Source organism: Lissotriton helveticus, chromosome 1_1 (assembly GCF_964261635.1).
Source record: "Lissotriton helveticus chromosome 1_1, aLisHel1.1, whole genome shotgun sequence".
In the NCBI taxonomy this organism is placed as follows: Eukaryota; Metazoa; Chordata; class Amphibia; order Caudata; family Salamandridae; genus Lissotriton; species Lissotriton helveticus.
This window is the reverse complement of record NC_136057.1, coordinates 1,783,492,808-1,783,508,801: the sequence shown is the minus strand read 5'-3', so window position 1 is coordinate 1,783,508,801 and position 15,994 is coordinate 1,783,492,808. Positions and strand designations below refer to the sequence as shown.

The following is a 15,994-nucleotide window of genomic DNA, read 5'->3' as shown; positions in this document are numbered from 1 at the left end:
GACATGGTAACACGCCGCACCGTGTTCTGAAGTTTCCTAACTGCACCTTGAACCCGGAGACTTTCTGCCTTTGTCTCCTCTCTGTGCGACATGATAGCCTGATAAATAGTGGTGAGGGTAATGTCATTGTCATTACAAGTTCCTCCCGGATTGGGATCTAAACCCCTCTGCTGTCATTAATTCCTTCAAATTGAGGTAGAGTAGTAGGATCCAAAATGGGAGATCCGTCACAACTTAATACCCGCTCCGACAATGCCCCCTGTGCTTTTCGCACCGTGCTACTGTCTCCCAAGGATAATTCAGAGGTTAATAAGGTGTTATCCTCTTCTTCAAAGGGAACCAAACCAGTTAGACTCCTATCGTCAGCCCTGTCCCCTTCCACACTTTCTTCCTCTGAGGTAATAGATGCAACCGACAGATAGTAAACTTTTCCACATGATTCCCCAGAATCAGCCTCAGTGCCAGCTTTGCTATTATGGATTCCCCCAGCCGCCACCACCTCTGAAGCCACATCGACACAGGCAGGCAAAGCAAGATGCCCTGATAGAGAGGGGGAAGTGTCCGGAATGCCTCCGACTACTGGTTGGGATTCACCTGTTTTTTTTTCCGATACTGTCTCCGACTCATTCCCCCAGCACAGTTTGGTTTAGTAATCAGCGACAGGGGGGCCTGTACAGAGGCAGAAGTATTAAGGCCACTAAGCACCACATTTGGTAGACCGGGAGCGCTAGACATATTTAGAGCGTTAAGAGGAGCCATAGTACTGCTAAGTGGTGGTGTTAGAACCACCCCCTACTCAGTATGCTGCAGTTTACTTTTGTTCGAGGGCTTCTTCTTAAAAATTCCGGAGATGGATACCTGGTTATGTTTTTATCCATGGGCACCCCCACCAGCATCACTGAAGTAATTTTCTGCTGCGTCCACCGCAACTGCCGCCTGCATTTCACCCCGAGCGGGTTACCCCGCTGCCTCGAGTCCTGCCGCTGCCACGAGTCCTCCCCCCGCAGATGTAATTGCGGGTGTAATCGCCGAAGATGCAACCGCCGCCGCTGCGCGAGTCTTCGCCACCCTGGAAGCTGTTGCAGCTGTCGTTCCAGCGTTCTTGGGCCCCATTCCGCTTGACTTGGTGAGATTCCAGGCCAAGTTCTTTCACGCAGCCCCGCGATAGCCGGCCGGCTGCCGCGCCTCCCTCCTCCCAGCGCTGAAAGCTGGCCGCGGAGCCGCTGTAGAGACGGCAACAGGAGACGGAGAAATGCCGGTATGTGCAGTGTTGCCTAAATATTGTTGTAAGCAACCTCAGCATTGCGGAGCCTTTACACAAGTCGCACACATCCTCAAAGCTCCCTCGGTATCAACCAGCATGGAGGGGGGAAGGGGAACAGAGAGCACTCAGGACCTGACTCACTCGGACACAGCCGTGTCCGCCATCTTGCTCTTTCAGAATCCTGGAAAATATGGATGGGGAGAGTGTAAGCGGGTTAAGGTGGACCCTCATGGTCGGTGGGCGATTATAGAGTTGAGGATAGAGGGATTGGCTGTGACTATCTGTTCATTGTATGGTCTCAACTCTGATGATCCCGCTCTCTTGAATGACCTTAGCAGTGAGTTGGCTAATTGGCCATCTTCATTAATCCTCTCTGGAGACTTTAATCTCCACTTGGCTGGTGATGTGGACATTCGGGGTAATCATCGGTATGAGGGCAAAAAGAACACATTATTAAAAGCCACTAGGAGTCTATTGATCGATTTTAGGTTAGTAGACGTCTTGTGGCTGAGAGGAGGGGGTGCGCCCGGAAACTTTTTTTTTCTGCCCCTCACCATAAGCACGTACGACTGGATTATTTTTTTGTGTCTACAGGTTTGTCAACTAATGCTAGGTTTGAGATTCACCCGAAAATAATATCGGACCACAACCAGATTACTGTCGAATTAAAAATAGAAGTAGGGTATAAGTCTCCATGAAAACCTTGGCATTTGAGCGCAAGCTATTAGTAGATGCGGGTTATTGCGAGCAAATGAATAAGTGGATTGTAGATTTTTTTTTGTTTGACTGCGGCTCTGCTCCAGTGTGCACGGTTTGGGATACTTTAAAATCAGGAGTGCGGGGAGAGACCCTTAGCTATTCCATCAATAAACAATGTAGATTAAGGGCAGAATATGAAGAAGAATTAAACAAACTTCGGCTTCTAGAAATTAACTTTATGACGGCCGTCGCTGCTGGTCGGGATTATGAGCAAATCTCGACTGATCTTGCTGTCCAGAAAATGAAGGTGTACCAGAACTTTGTAACAAAATTAGCCACCCTTATAGCAGTACATCGTACGGACCTTTATGAGGTGGGAAGAACTCGGGTCGGCTCGTAGCCAAAAGGTTGAGGCAGAAAGAGGCAGCCAGTAGGATCAATTCTCTTCAGGATGAGGAGGGGCAACTTAACGAGAACCCGACAAAAGTATTGGAGATCTTTTGCAAATTTTATAGCCAGCTGTATACTAGTGATGACACTAGTGATGAGACTACGTCAGTAGCAGGGAAACTAGCAGATTAAGAACAAATGCTGGCAACTTTTTTGTGTGCACAAAGAGGCACCTTACCGATATCTTGGAGGAATTCTATCATTATGGTATTTTTAAAAAAAGATAAATCCCCTCTTTCACCATCCTCTTACAGACCAATCTCGCTAATCAATGCAGACAGCAACATTTATTCCAAAATTTTGGCCGGGCGTCTGTCCAGAATCATTTCAACTTTAGTATCACAATTTGAGCACAGGTTTATTCCCCGTCGTGATACTGCCAATCATTTCCGTCGGGTGATAGTGATAATGGATTGGGCAGAAGCCACAAAGAATACAATTGGAATCACCCTGTTGGATGCCGAGAAGGCAGTCGACTGGGTGTCTTGGCCATATCTGTGGGAGGTGCTTCATGTGAAGGGTGTCGGTCCGGTTATGGTGCAAGCATTGAAGTCCTTATATCATCTCCCCACTGCTAGCATTCTCTTATCTGGTAGAGAGTCAGGCCCGTTTTTAATCAGTCGTGGTACGCGACAAGGCTGTCCCTGCTCCCCTTTATTGTTTGCCCTTTACATTGACTTTTTTTTAACAAACTAAATTATTCCGTTGATATTAAACCAGTTAAAGTTTGTGATTTAGAATATAGAGCTCTGGCTTATGTGGATGATATTGTTGTTGTCACCACCGATCTGGCTTCCGCATTGCCAATAATTGAAAATCTGGCACCAAAGTTTGGGCTCTTTTCTGGCTACAAGCTGAATCTTACCAAGACACAGATTCTATCTATTGGCGGAAGCCCTCCTGAAGGTATATCCACTGTTGCAGAAGCTACCTATCTGGGAATCCAGTTATCCTTGCCAATAAACAAGATTCCAGATATAAATATGAACCCGGTATTAAATAAGGTGAATTCAACTTTACAGCGAATAGATCATCTCCATTTATCGTTACATGGGAGGTCAAATGTTTTAAAGATGCTTGTGTTACCCAAATGTCTTTGTATATTTGAACCATTCCGCTTGAATTTCCAGGATCTTGTTTTAAAAAACTTGAGAACATTTGCTCTAGATTTCTCTGGGGGTATAAAAGGCATAGAAGGGTGTATAAGAAGATGGTGCTGCCCAGAGCTGAGGGGAGCTGGGGTACTCCGTACTTTTTGTTTTATTATTGGGCGGCGGTTCTGCAGTTCATATCCCGCTGATAGTTGGGGATAGGGCTATGCTTTTGTCTTGTCATACGCCTTCAATCTATGAATTTCGGTTGGGGGAAGCAGCTAACAGCTACCTGGTCAAAGTGCTGGAACCAAGTTATTTAAAAAAAACTAAATTCAAGATTTTGAAAGTCGCCTTTTTGGTGTGGAGACGGGTTAAACACCATCTAGGCCTTATGAATCTAAATGCTTATACCCCGTTGGAAACCGTTGGTGTTCTTCCTTTGATTTTTCAAAATAAAACGGTTTATAGGTGGTGCCAGAAGGGAATTTGTCGCTTGGGAGATATTTGTCCTGATGGCATACTTCCTGCTTTTACAGATTTCCATATTTTCAAAAAGGGGGTGGTGATGGACAGAGTATCTGAATTAAGCAGAACACTCCTACCCAGTCAAAAGATCAGGGCTTGATCCATCACTGTTTTTTAGCTCACTGCACCATCCCAGTTCAGAACCTGGCTACATGCAAATTAGTCTGTTCCTGTCCCAGTGCATGATGGGAACAGGGCAAACCAAACTACCAAGCCAATTCTTATACTGGGAAGGAAACAAGCTTCCGGGGACCGGTTTCTGGCATTACAGCCGTCTTCGGCCCGGCTTGCTTGAATCCTGATGGTGCAGTGAGCAAGGGACTCATGTCTGAGCATACCCATCCACACTTATGGTGGCCAAAATATTTTCAAAAAGGGGGTGGTGATGGACAGAGTATCTGAATTAAGCAGAACACTCCTACCCAGTCAAAAGATCAGGGCTTGATCCATCACCGTTTTTTAGCTCACTGCACCATCCCAGTTCAGAACCTGGCTACATGCAAATTAGTCTGTTCCTGTCCCAGTGCATGATGGGAACAGAAACCGGTCCCCGGAAGCTTGTTTCCTTCCCAGTGTAAGAATTGGCTTGGTAGTTTGGTTTGCCCTGTTCCCATCATGCACTGGGACAGGAACAGACTAATTTGCATATAGCCAGGTTCTGAACTGGGATGGTGCAGTGAGCTAAAAAACGGTGTTGGATCTAGCCCTGATCTCTTGACTGGGTGAGAGTATTCTGCTTAATTCAGAAACTCTGTCCATCACCACCCCTTGTTGTTAAATATTTTGTCCACCCTAAGCGTGGAAGGGTATACTCAGATGTGAGTCCCTTGCTCATTGCACCATCAGGATTCAAGCAAGCCGGGCCGACGACGGCTGAAATGCCAGAAACCGGTCCCCGGAAGCTTGTTTCCTTCCCAGTGTAAGAATTGGCTTGGTAGTTTGGTTTGCCCTGTTCCCATCATGCACTGGGACAGGAACAGACTAATTTGCATATAGCCAGGTTCTGAACTGGGATGGTGCAGTGAGCTAAAAAACGGTGTTGGATCTAGCCCTGATCTCTTGACTGGGTGAGAGTATTCTGCTTAATTCAGAAACTCTGTCCATCACCACCCCTTGTTGTTAAATATTTTGTCCACCCTAAGCGTGGAAGGGTATACTCAGATGTGAGTCCCTTGCTCATTGCACCATCAGGATTCAAGCAAGCCGGGCCGACGACGGCTGAAATGCCAGAAACCGGTCCCCGGATGCTTGTTTCCTTCCCAGTGTAAGAATTGGCTTGGTAGTTTGGTTTGACCTGTTCCCATCATGCACTGGGACAGGAACAGACTAATTTGCATATAGCCAGGTTCTGAACTGGGATGGTGCAGTGAGCTAAAAAACGGTGTTGGATCTAGCCCTGATCTCTTGACTGGGTGAGAGTATTCTGCTTAATTCAGAAACTCTGTCCATCACCACCCCTTGTTGTTAAATATTTTGTCCACCCTAAGCGTGGAAGGGTATACTCAGATGTGAGTCCCTTGCTCATTGCACCATCAGGATTCAAGCAAGCCGGGCCGACGGCGGCTGAAATGCCAGAAACCGGTCCCCGGAAGCTTGTTTCCTTCCCAGTGTAAGAATTGGCTTGGTAGTTTGGTTTGCCCTGTTCCCATCATGCACTGGGACAGGAACAGACTAATTTGCATATAGCCAGGTTCTGAACTGGGATGGTGCAGTGAGCTAAAACACGGTGTTGGATCTAGCCCTGATCTCTTGACTGGGTGAGAGTATTCTGCTTAATTCAGAAACTCTGTCCATCTCCACCCCTTGTTGTTTACAGATTTCCAAGCACAATATGGTTTGCCAAGACATGACTTTTTTAAATATTCACAGTTTTTTTAGCACGCTTGGTCCTGGCTTAGATTCTCAATTTAGAATTTTTGTATTAATAGATCTCTTGGAGAAACGAACACCTATTGGTATATTGTATTCTAACCTGATAATGCTACTCCCAGCAGATCTAGAGCCATGCCAAGAGACGTGGGCAAGAAAATTAAGTATAGAGGGGATTGATTTAACCAATTTTATATCTTTGGCAAATCAAGTTTTGTTGACAGGTCGGATGCGGGCACAGCACTATATGTCTATTTATGACCTGTATTACACCCCTGGTAAAATCTCTAAATGGGCACAGGAGTTGGAACTAAATGTAGCAGGTGGGGTGTTTCTGCTGCAGTCGCGCTCCATATGTTTTTTGCGTGCCCTAAATTGATTGATTTTTTTTCTGGCATCGAACATTTTCTTGCTTTGATAATTGGCGTACCAGTGTGTATTACCAGGGAATAAGTGCTGACTGGTGTTAAGACTGAAGCTGTTTTACCAACATCTAAAACAACAACTGCTTTTGTATTTATCTGTATGGCGATTGCACGTGCCTGCATCACGAAGGACTGGATTTCTCCGTATCCTCCATCATTTCTCTCTTGGCGGGCAAGACTGCTGGCAATGTATAATTTGGAAGCTGCCATTTATAAGACTAAGGGGAGTAGGAAGAGGCTCTTTGGGGCAAAGATGTGGGCCCCTGTAGCTGATTGGATTTAAGCTACATTGATTTTTTTAGCCAGGTTCTGAACTGGGATGGTGCAGTGAGCTAAAAAACGGTGTTGGATCTAGCCCTGATCTCTTGACTGGGTGAGAGTATTCTGCTTAATTCAGAAACTCTGTCCATCACCACCCCTTGTTGTTAAATATTTTGTCCACCCTAAGCGTGGAAGGGTATACTCAGATGTGAGTCCCTTGCTCATTGCACCATCAGGATTCAAGCAAGCCGGGCCGACGGCGGCTGAAATGCCAGAAACCGGTCCCCGGAAGCTTGTTTCCTTCCCAGTGTAAGAATTGGCTTGGTAGTTTGGTTTGCCCTGTTCCCATCATGCACTGGGACAGGAACAGACTAATTTGCATATAGCCAGGTTCTGAACTGGGATGGTGCAGTGAGCTAAAACACGGTGTTGGATCTAGCCCTGATCTCTTGACTGGGTGAGAGTATTCTGCTTAATTCAGAAACTCTGTCCATCTCCACCCCTTGTTGTTTACAGATTTCCAAGCACAATATGGTTTGCCAAGACATGACTTTTTTAAATATTCACAGTTTTTTTAGCACGCTTGGTCCTGGCTTAGATTCTCAATTTAGAATTTTTGTATTAATAGATCTCTTGGAGAAACGAACACCTATTGGTATATTGTATTCTAACCTGATAATGCTACTCCCAGCAGATCTAGAGCCATGCCAAGAGACGTGGGCAAGAAAATTAAGTATAGAGGGGATTGATTTAACCAATTTTATATCTTTGGCAAATCAAGTTTTGTTGACAGGTCGGATGCGGGCACAGCACTATATGTCTATTTATGACCTGTATTACACCCCTGGTAAAATCTCTAAATGGGCACAGGAGTTGGAACTAAATGTAGCAGGTGGGGTGTTTCTGCTGCAGTCGCGCTCCATATGTTTTTTGCGTGCCCTAAATTGATTGATTTTTTTTTCTGGCATCGAACATTTTCTTGCTTTGATAATTGGCGTACCAGTGTGTATTACCAGGGAATAAGTGCTGACTGGTGTTAAGACTGAAGCTGTTTTACCAACATCTAAAACAATAACTGCTTTTGTATTTATCTGTATGGCGATTGCACGTGCCTGCATCACGAAGGACTGGATTTCTCCGTATCCTCCATCATTTCTCTCTTGGCGGGCAAGACTGCTGGCAATGTATAATTTGGAAGCTGCCATTTATAAGACTAAGGGGAGTAGGAAGAGGCTCTTTGGGGCAAAGATGTGGGCCCCTGTAGCTGATTGGATTTAAGCTACATTGATTTTTTTTTTCTCTTTTCTTTGACATATACATTTTCTTTGCTGTTCTTCTCTCTTATTGCCATAACTGTGACTGTATTGCTGTTGTTTTTCTTCTGACCCCATATATATTTATTTGTTTTTTTTTCTTTCATGTTTGTGTCAAGCTTGTTTACTCCTTGCATAAAAATTGAAAAATAAAAAAATTCCCAAAGATGCATGTTCGATTGAACATGATTTTTCATACAAAATAATACGACAAATATGATTCTTCATACAGAATACCTGATATCAATCAATACATGTTTCGTGAATAATTGCTTCTTCAGGGCTGTTCTGAAAAATAAAGAAGGATCTCAAAACAAAAATAGATAAATTACAGAATGGCATTAAATCAATTATGACGTCATTAACTGTTGTAAAATACCATTATCCGTAATAAGCACTGAAACATTGTATTATCTGTGTATCCATGTGCCAAACCCTCAGCCACACAACTCTAGTGGTGACACGTCCTGAATACTAGTGCCATAGAAATAATAGACTCTGTATAGCTATGGCAGGCCTCTGAGCAGCCCTGTTCAAAGTTAACAGCTGTTTGATTCCGCGAGCGAAACCCCAAACCATTCATCTTACATAGAGCTGGTTCTGACCCTGTATCCCTTTGCCAATCCCTGGTTTTCGATTTATTTCTAGAAGTCACAGCCCCCAAGCATTATGCCAGACACCTATTCTAAACCCATACCATGCCTATAAGTTGTCTAGTTCTAGAGGAGACAGTCTCTTCTTCTCATGTGAGGCCCTTGTGACCATCCTACTCTAGGCAACTCAATTTCCTCCAACCATCACTGCCCTATAAACTCTGCCTTTCTTTTCCAGATCGCCGCTATATTGCTTTGGATTTCTCTGGCCACGGACAATCATCTCACCTCTCTCCGGGATCTTCCTATGATTACAAAAACTACGTGAAGGATTTGTACATAACTTTGGAAGGTATGTTTTGCAAGGTGGAACAAGTTATCGATTTAAAAGCGAAATCTTACAAACTGAGAAGGTGTAGGCCGGTAAGGGATGCACTCCACCATGAAAGGGTTAACAAGCCAAAAAAGGAACAGTACGTTGAATTACAAATGCAGTAGTGGATCTTTCTTCTGAAGTCTATTAGGCCACATGGTATAATTGACTACTGCTAGAGAAGCTCATTGAGCAAAAGCTGGTGTCTTGTTCAAAACCTGCATTTTTCACTGTTTTTAAACTCATGATATTTACTGTTGCTTTTTCCTTTATTTGTGTATTTACTTGAGTCCGGTTGAGGCCACTTCGGAAAACAAGCTGGCAAGGCACACTTTAGACAGTAAGGAATTGTGGTTAAGCAACAAAGTTGTTGCCAGTTTGTGGAGACCAGTATCTCCTTGGGGAGTTATCTTTTTCCATCTAACCAGTAAGAAGTGAAACTGTGTTTTGCAATTCCAATATCTGCACAAACTAGGAGTGTTTAGATGTAACTGAGCATTCTCACGCTTTGCAACTCCAGAACAAGCCCTTCATCATTATTGGTCTGGAGCCCCCACAGGACTACTTTCACCTTATGAAAGTAGCCCTCTCAGCACAAGCAGTCCTGGTCTTGCTCTGAGAGGATAAAACAAAGTAAGAGTGGAGCTTGAACTGTGCCAATGTGGGACTCCACATACTGACTTCTTGGCTCTTCCTCACTCTGAATGCCTAATGTCTATACACAGGTTAGTTAGACTGGACCAGGGTTACTCAGATTAGAGTAGCCTCTGTCTTGGTTCCCTTGAGTGCAACAACCCCGCATAGATTATTTAGGCTACTTTAAAGGACTGAATACTTCATAGGGTTGGTTGCGGTGCTTGGGAAGCAAGGAAACCCTCTTGAAGGTATGAGTTATGTACACCAGCCTTGTCCAACACTTGTTCAATATGTGTCAGTTGTCTTCAACTAAACAAGGGAAGAAACTTGAAACCATGGCATACAGGGTGTTAAGCCGGTTTCCTAGGACACGTTTTCTTTGTACTGGTCTGTGCTGGACTCAGAGGATCTAGGACTAGTAGAACTGATTGGCATGTGGTGCTGTAGATTCACAAGCGCACACCCTCCTCACCGGGCGCCTGTGTAGGTTTACTTTTATATTTACTTTCATTCACATTATTTGCATGGACATCACATTATTGACGCTTACTCTAACACCATTCTCTCCACCCTGCGGTGAAGAGGTCTGGCGGTGGAGTCGATGCCTATGCGCGGTGTCGCCTGTCTTCGTTGCTCAGGGGCTTGCGAACGCTTAGTCTCATCACCAGGTGGCGGACTTGTGCTAGGCATTTGGATCTACAGCACTACATGCCAAGAATATGTTACTTACAGGGTAAGTAACATAATCCTTCTTTCACCCCTATGGGTTCTTGCAAGAATATCCTTGCCCTGCTCTCAATCCAAGCCAGAGCTATATCTGTCTGGTAGTTAGTGGTAAGAGTGTGATCGCCTGCTAGCTTACTTTGACATATGGCTTCATAATAAGTGCTGAATTCCTGTAGTATTGCATTGTTCTGTCCCCCTCCCACCTCCCCTGTTCCTCTCCTTATAGATTGTATTACATTAAGTGGGCGAGCTTTTTTTAGCAGCCAAGAGAGTGTCCGTTCCCCCTCGCCATAGCTGCGTGCTATCTTATCTTTGCCCAGGTATTTACTTTCCTTCTCAGCTAGGTCTCTGGGTTCTAGTAACATCATGTTCAACATGGCCAATGTCTTAAGTAATCTGTGTCTCTCATATATTCTTTCCACGTCTCTTGGTTCCTCCTCTTTTTTTCTCAAGCTGTGTACGTAGGAAAAATAGCACCCTGATGTGTTCACACATTACCACCCCTCTAAAGTAGACCTTGAAGGTCTCTCACACAGTGACAAACTTTTTAACTGAGCCCGTGTTAATATTGGAAAATTCTGTGATAGACATCTGTACTTTCATTTGAAAGACCCTATTGGTGAGTGCATTGGAGGGAAAACACCACAGCGGAGACGTTGGTAGTGTACTAGGTAGCTCTAGGTGAAGCATCACAGGTGAATTGTCTAAAAGTGTTCTGGGCAAGTGTGTTTATGTGTTAATAAGCCCAAAATCCATTCTGGAATTTGAATCTAGCTAACTGGGAGGCGACTTTCCTCGGATTCACTTGTTGCCTAGAAACGTTCTTCTTTAGGAATCGAGCATTAGCAACTGAGTCTTCGATTTCTGGACAACCAATAAGTGAAGTTGGGACAGCCATGGCCATAGTTCCAATGTCGACTTTATCTTCTCCCATTGATATTACATCTGAATGCTGTACAGTCAACGAGGAGCAGTTAGCTTCTCTACACCCGGAGAGTGGTAATCCGGTGTCAACGACTTTCTGAGGCTGCTGATCAACCTTCTTTGTTCAAGTCCCCTATTGTAACTCGTTTGCTGCAGGGCATCACACACATGTTCCCTCCTGTTCCGTTTGTGATGCCTCAGTGGGACTTGAACCTTGTTCTTACGTTTCTGATGTGCGCTCCCTTTGAGCCACTCCACAACTGTCCTCTCCGCCTTCTTACTCTGAAGACTGCTTTCCTGGTTGCCATCACATCTGCCAGGAGAGTGAGTGAGCTCCAGGCTGTTTCATGTACACCCCTTTCCTTTCTGTCCATCCGGACAAGGTTGTGTTACGGACTAAGCCATCTTTCCTGCCCAAGGTTGTCACGGCCTTCCATATCGGGCAGTCTATCACCTTGCCACCTTCTTTCCGCCACCGCATCTCTCTAAAGAGGAAGAGCGGCTCCACCGTCTGGACACAAAACGTGTGCTTTTGTTCTATTTGGATCGCACACGCCAGTTCCGGGTGGATGACCAACTCTTTGTTGGTTACATGGGTGCTAAGAAGGGACGGGCGGTGCACAAAAGGACCATCTCTCGGTGGATCATCTTGTGCATCCAGGCGTGTTACTCCTTGGCTAAGAAGGAACCCCCTGTTGGGCTGAGGGCTCATTCCACTCGGGCCACGGCGACTACGACTGCCTTAGGCCGAGGAGTGCCCTTGCAAGACATTTGTCAGGCAGCTACGTGGGCCTCGCTGCACACGTTTGCGAGACACTACTGCCTGGACAGCCAAGTCCGGAGGGATGGCTTCTATGGCCGTTCCGTCCTCCAGGACTTTCTGGTGTGATTATTGGTTCGCAGACCCTCCCCCGGAGTTGGTATTGCTGGGGTATCTATTCTAAGGTAAGGAATCTATCACTAACGTGTCTCTTTCAGATGCACGAGTTACTACTTGTGTAACGATATATCTGTAAGAGACATTAGTTAGTGATAGATTCCTTACCGACCCACCCATCCTCCCCATTCTGCGAACCACTATCTAGTGTTAAGGTCATCCCTTTCAGGGCCCTAGTTTTAATGGCACCAGTGTTGGTTTTTGACATGGCTCTGCGTTTCTGGCGCGGAAAAGTTGTGTCTAAGAACTGACGTCAGCACGCGGAGGCGGCGTCTAAGTACTCCGACGATGTCATCACGGCGCCCACGATGCCGACGACGGACGTGGAGTCGCAGACGACGCCTACCGGCGCGCAAGGTTACTGCTACGCAAAAATTTCCGGATCCAGTCTGACGCCTGGGGATATTCTAAGGTAAGGAATCTATCACTAACTAATGTCTCTTACTTGTGCGTTAGGATTCACTTTTTTTAGTTGTTCCTCTTTTTCCCCCTTTTGATTATGTTTTGGTTTCTGATTCTATAAGAAAACTTTTCTCTCAGTTTGAGATTAATTTTTATGCTTTTAGTGACCATGCTGCAATCACTTTCTCTATCACCTCTTTAGTGAAAAGGGATTGTTTACTTAAATTGCATATAAATCCAGTAATAGCAAAGGAGAGTGGAATTGTTCTGAAATGGGAGAGAGTTGATGCAGTGAAGTTTTTGGATAATTTAGTCTCCAATCGAGTAGCAGAGATAATGGTATGCCTAGACCCTCTATCTGATGATGACATGGTCACAGCTTTTGGGCAGATATTATTGGAAGTTAAGAAGAAATTAACTCGATCTATACGCAATGGACACCCAAAAAATAACTGGTTTGATGAGGTTTGCGAAAAATCACTTAAAAATCTTCATGTGGCTTTAAAATCTAAACCTCGCAACTCATCCTTGGTTAAATCATTGTGACAGGCTTATAAAAAAGCAAGGGTATCGAGGTTGAAAGCCCTAAAGAAAGACTGGTGGGAAAATCTGCAAAAGGCTGCATTATTAAAGAATTTCGCAGGCTTTTTTAGTCTGGGACTAATGCACCGTTCTTAAAAGATGAACAGTGTATGTCTGTATATAACCATGTTGAGCAGGAGGAATGGATCGCGCATTTCGAAGGGCTATTTGGAACTGTTGAAAAGGCAATTACTCAATCTACCTCCACAAGCTTAGCTGGTTTAGGAGGTGGTGCCCAGTTTACTCTGGAAAAAATAAAATATGCTCTAAATCAGTGCAAACATGCATAGGCACCAGGACCTGGTAGCGTTCCAATCGATCTTTTTCTAGATAATTAGGACCTTTGGGCCCCGCTCTTAACTAATATTTTTAATAAAATTGCCCAAATTGGTGTTCCTCCCTCATGGAGAACTACTGTAATTTTCCTTATCTACAAAATAGGTCAATCCCGAAAAACTACAGGCCTATATCTTTGATAGATTCAACTGCAAAACTAATGGGCTGGCTGCTTTTAAATAGGCTTGAGGAATGGGTTATGGAGAATAATATTATAATCCCATGTCAGTTTGGGTTCAGATAATGAAAAGGCACTGTGGATCAATCAATCAATCAATCAGGTCATTTATAGAGCGCACTACTCACCCGTAGGGTCTCAAGGCGCTGGGATGGGGGGGTGCCGTTACTGCTCGAACAGCCAGGTCTTGAGCTTCTTCCTGAAGGAGAGGTGGTCTTGGGTCAGGCGCAGGTCGGACGGGAGTGAGTTCCAGGTCTTGGCAGCTAGGTAGGAGAAGGACCTTCCTCCTGTTGTCGCTCTTCGGATGCGGGGGACGGCGGCGAGGGCGTGGCTGGTAGATCTGAGGAGGCGCGTGGGAGTGTAGAAGTTGATCCGGTTGTTGAGGTAGCTCGGGCCTTGGTCGTGTAGGGCTTTGTGCGCGTGGGTGAGGAGGCGGAAGGTGATTCTCTTGTTGACCGGGAGCCAGTGCAGGTCTCTCAGGTGTCCAGAGATGTGGCAGCGTCGGGGGATGTCGAGGATGAGTCTGGCCGAGGCGTTCTGGATCCGCTGGAGTCTCTTCTGGAGCTTGGCGGTGGTTCCGGCGTAGAGGGCGTTGCCGTAGTCCAGTCGGCTGGTGACGAGGGCCTGGGTGACTGTCTTCCTCGTCTCGGTGGGGATCCACCGGAAGATCTTACGTAGCATGCGCAGGATGTTGAAGCAAGACGAGGAGACGGTGTTTACTTGTCTGGTCATGGAGAGGGAGGAGTCCAGGATGAAGCCCAGGTTGCGTGCGTGGTCCGTCGGTTTGGGTGCGGTGCCCAGGGCGGGGGGCCACCAGGAGTCGTCCCAGGCGGAGGGCGAGGAGCCCAGGATGAGGACCTCCGTCTTGTCTGAGTTCAGTTTCAGGCGGCTGGTCGTCATCCATTCGGCTACCTCTTTCATCCCTTCGTGCAGATTGGCTCTGGCGGCGGCGGGGTCGTTGGTCAGGGAGAGGATCAGCTGGGTGTCGTCGGCGTAGGAGATTATGTTGAGGTTGTGTTGGCGTGCGATGGCCGCGAGGGGGCTCATGTAGATGTTGAAGAGGGTGGGGCTCAGCGAGGATCCTTGGGGGACGCCGCAGATGACTTCGGTGGCTTCTGACTTGTACGGTGGTAGGCGGACTCTCTGTGTTCTTCCGTCGAGGAAGGAGGTGATCCATTCCAGTGCCTTGTCCTGGATTCCGATGTTGCCGAGGCGCTGTATTAGGGTGCGGTGGCAGACAGTGTCGAAAGCCGCGGAGAGGTCCAGGAGGATGAGGGCCGCTGTTTCTCCGTTGTCCATCATAGTTCGTATGTCATCGGTGGCAGCGATGAGGGCGGTCTCGGTGCTGTGGTTCGCTCGGAAGCCAGACTGTGAGGGGTCGAGGGATCCATTCGTCTCGAGGAAGGCGGCCAGTTGTTTGTTGACGGTCTTCTCGATGACTTTGGCCGGGAACGGGAGGAGCGAGATGGGACGGTAGTTCTTGAGGTCGTTGGGGTCCGCTGTAGGTTTCTTGAGAAGGGCACTGAGTTCGGCGTGCTTCCAGCTCTCAGGGAAGGTGGCGGTGTCGAAGGAAGTGTTGATGATGTCCCGCAGGTGGGGTGCGATGACAGCGTTGGCCTTGTTGAAGACGTGGTGGGGGCAGGGGTCGGTCGGAGATCCAGAGTGGATGGAGTTCATAGTGCGGATGGTGTCTTCGGTGCTGATCGGAGTCCAGGTGCGGAGGGTGGTGGTGGGTGGCGTTGCTGCGGTTGTGGCTTCCGTTGGTTGGTTGCTGAAGCTGTTGTGTATGTCCGCGATCTTGTTGTGGAAGTAGGACGCGAGGGAGTTGCAGAGGTCTTGCGACGGGGTGATGTCGTTGTTTCCGGCGTTGGGGTTGGAGAGCTCTTTTACGATGTTGAAGAGTTCCTTGCAGTTGTGTGCGTTGTTGTCCAGCCTGTCCTTGTATGTATTTTTCTTGGTGGCGCGGATCAGTTGGTGGTGTTTCCGGGTGGCGTGCTTGAGGGTGGTCATGTTGTCCGTGGTTGGTTCCTTTCTCCAGGCTTCTCCAGGCTTCTCAGGATCAGTGTCTGAACCTGAACCTAATAATTGCAAAGTATACGGCAGCAAAAAAAGGCCATTTATACCTTGCCTTCATGGATCTGTCTGCAGCCTTTGACTGCGTGGCACAGCCTAGACTGTGGCAGATCATGGAGGCAACGGGGGTGGATATACAGATCATTAATATTATACGTGATTTTTAGGTCTCGTAGAACCAACGCGCATGCGTTGTTCTTCGAGAGTATTGTAGGCAAAACAACTCTTGAAACCAGCGAGGATTGCCCCCAATGCATGTGAGGTAATCAACCGTGACGCTTCGCCAGCGCGCGCCTCACTTCTCAAACTCGCTCACACATCAAAGGCTGCTGCT

The 15,994-nt window shown here is 46.6% G+C and overlaps 1 protein-coding gene across 1 annotated transcript in view; it reads left to right on the top strand.

The window, feature by feature from the left end:
- Nucleotides 1–15,994, top strand: part of LOC144765373 (serine hydrolase-like protein) — a 318,253-nt gene that overhangs the window by 41,793 nt on the left and 260,466 nt on the right. The window contains exon 5 of the mRNA XM_078650322.1: nt 8,732–8,845. Coding sequence (XP_078506448.1) covers nt 8,732–8,845 — 114 coding nt within the window. The remainder of the gene's footprint in view (nt 1–8,731; nt 8,846–15,994) is intronic.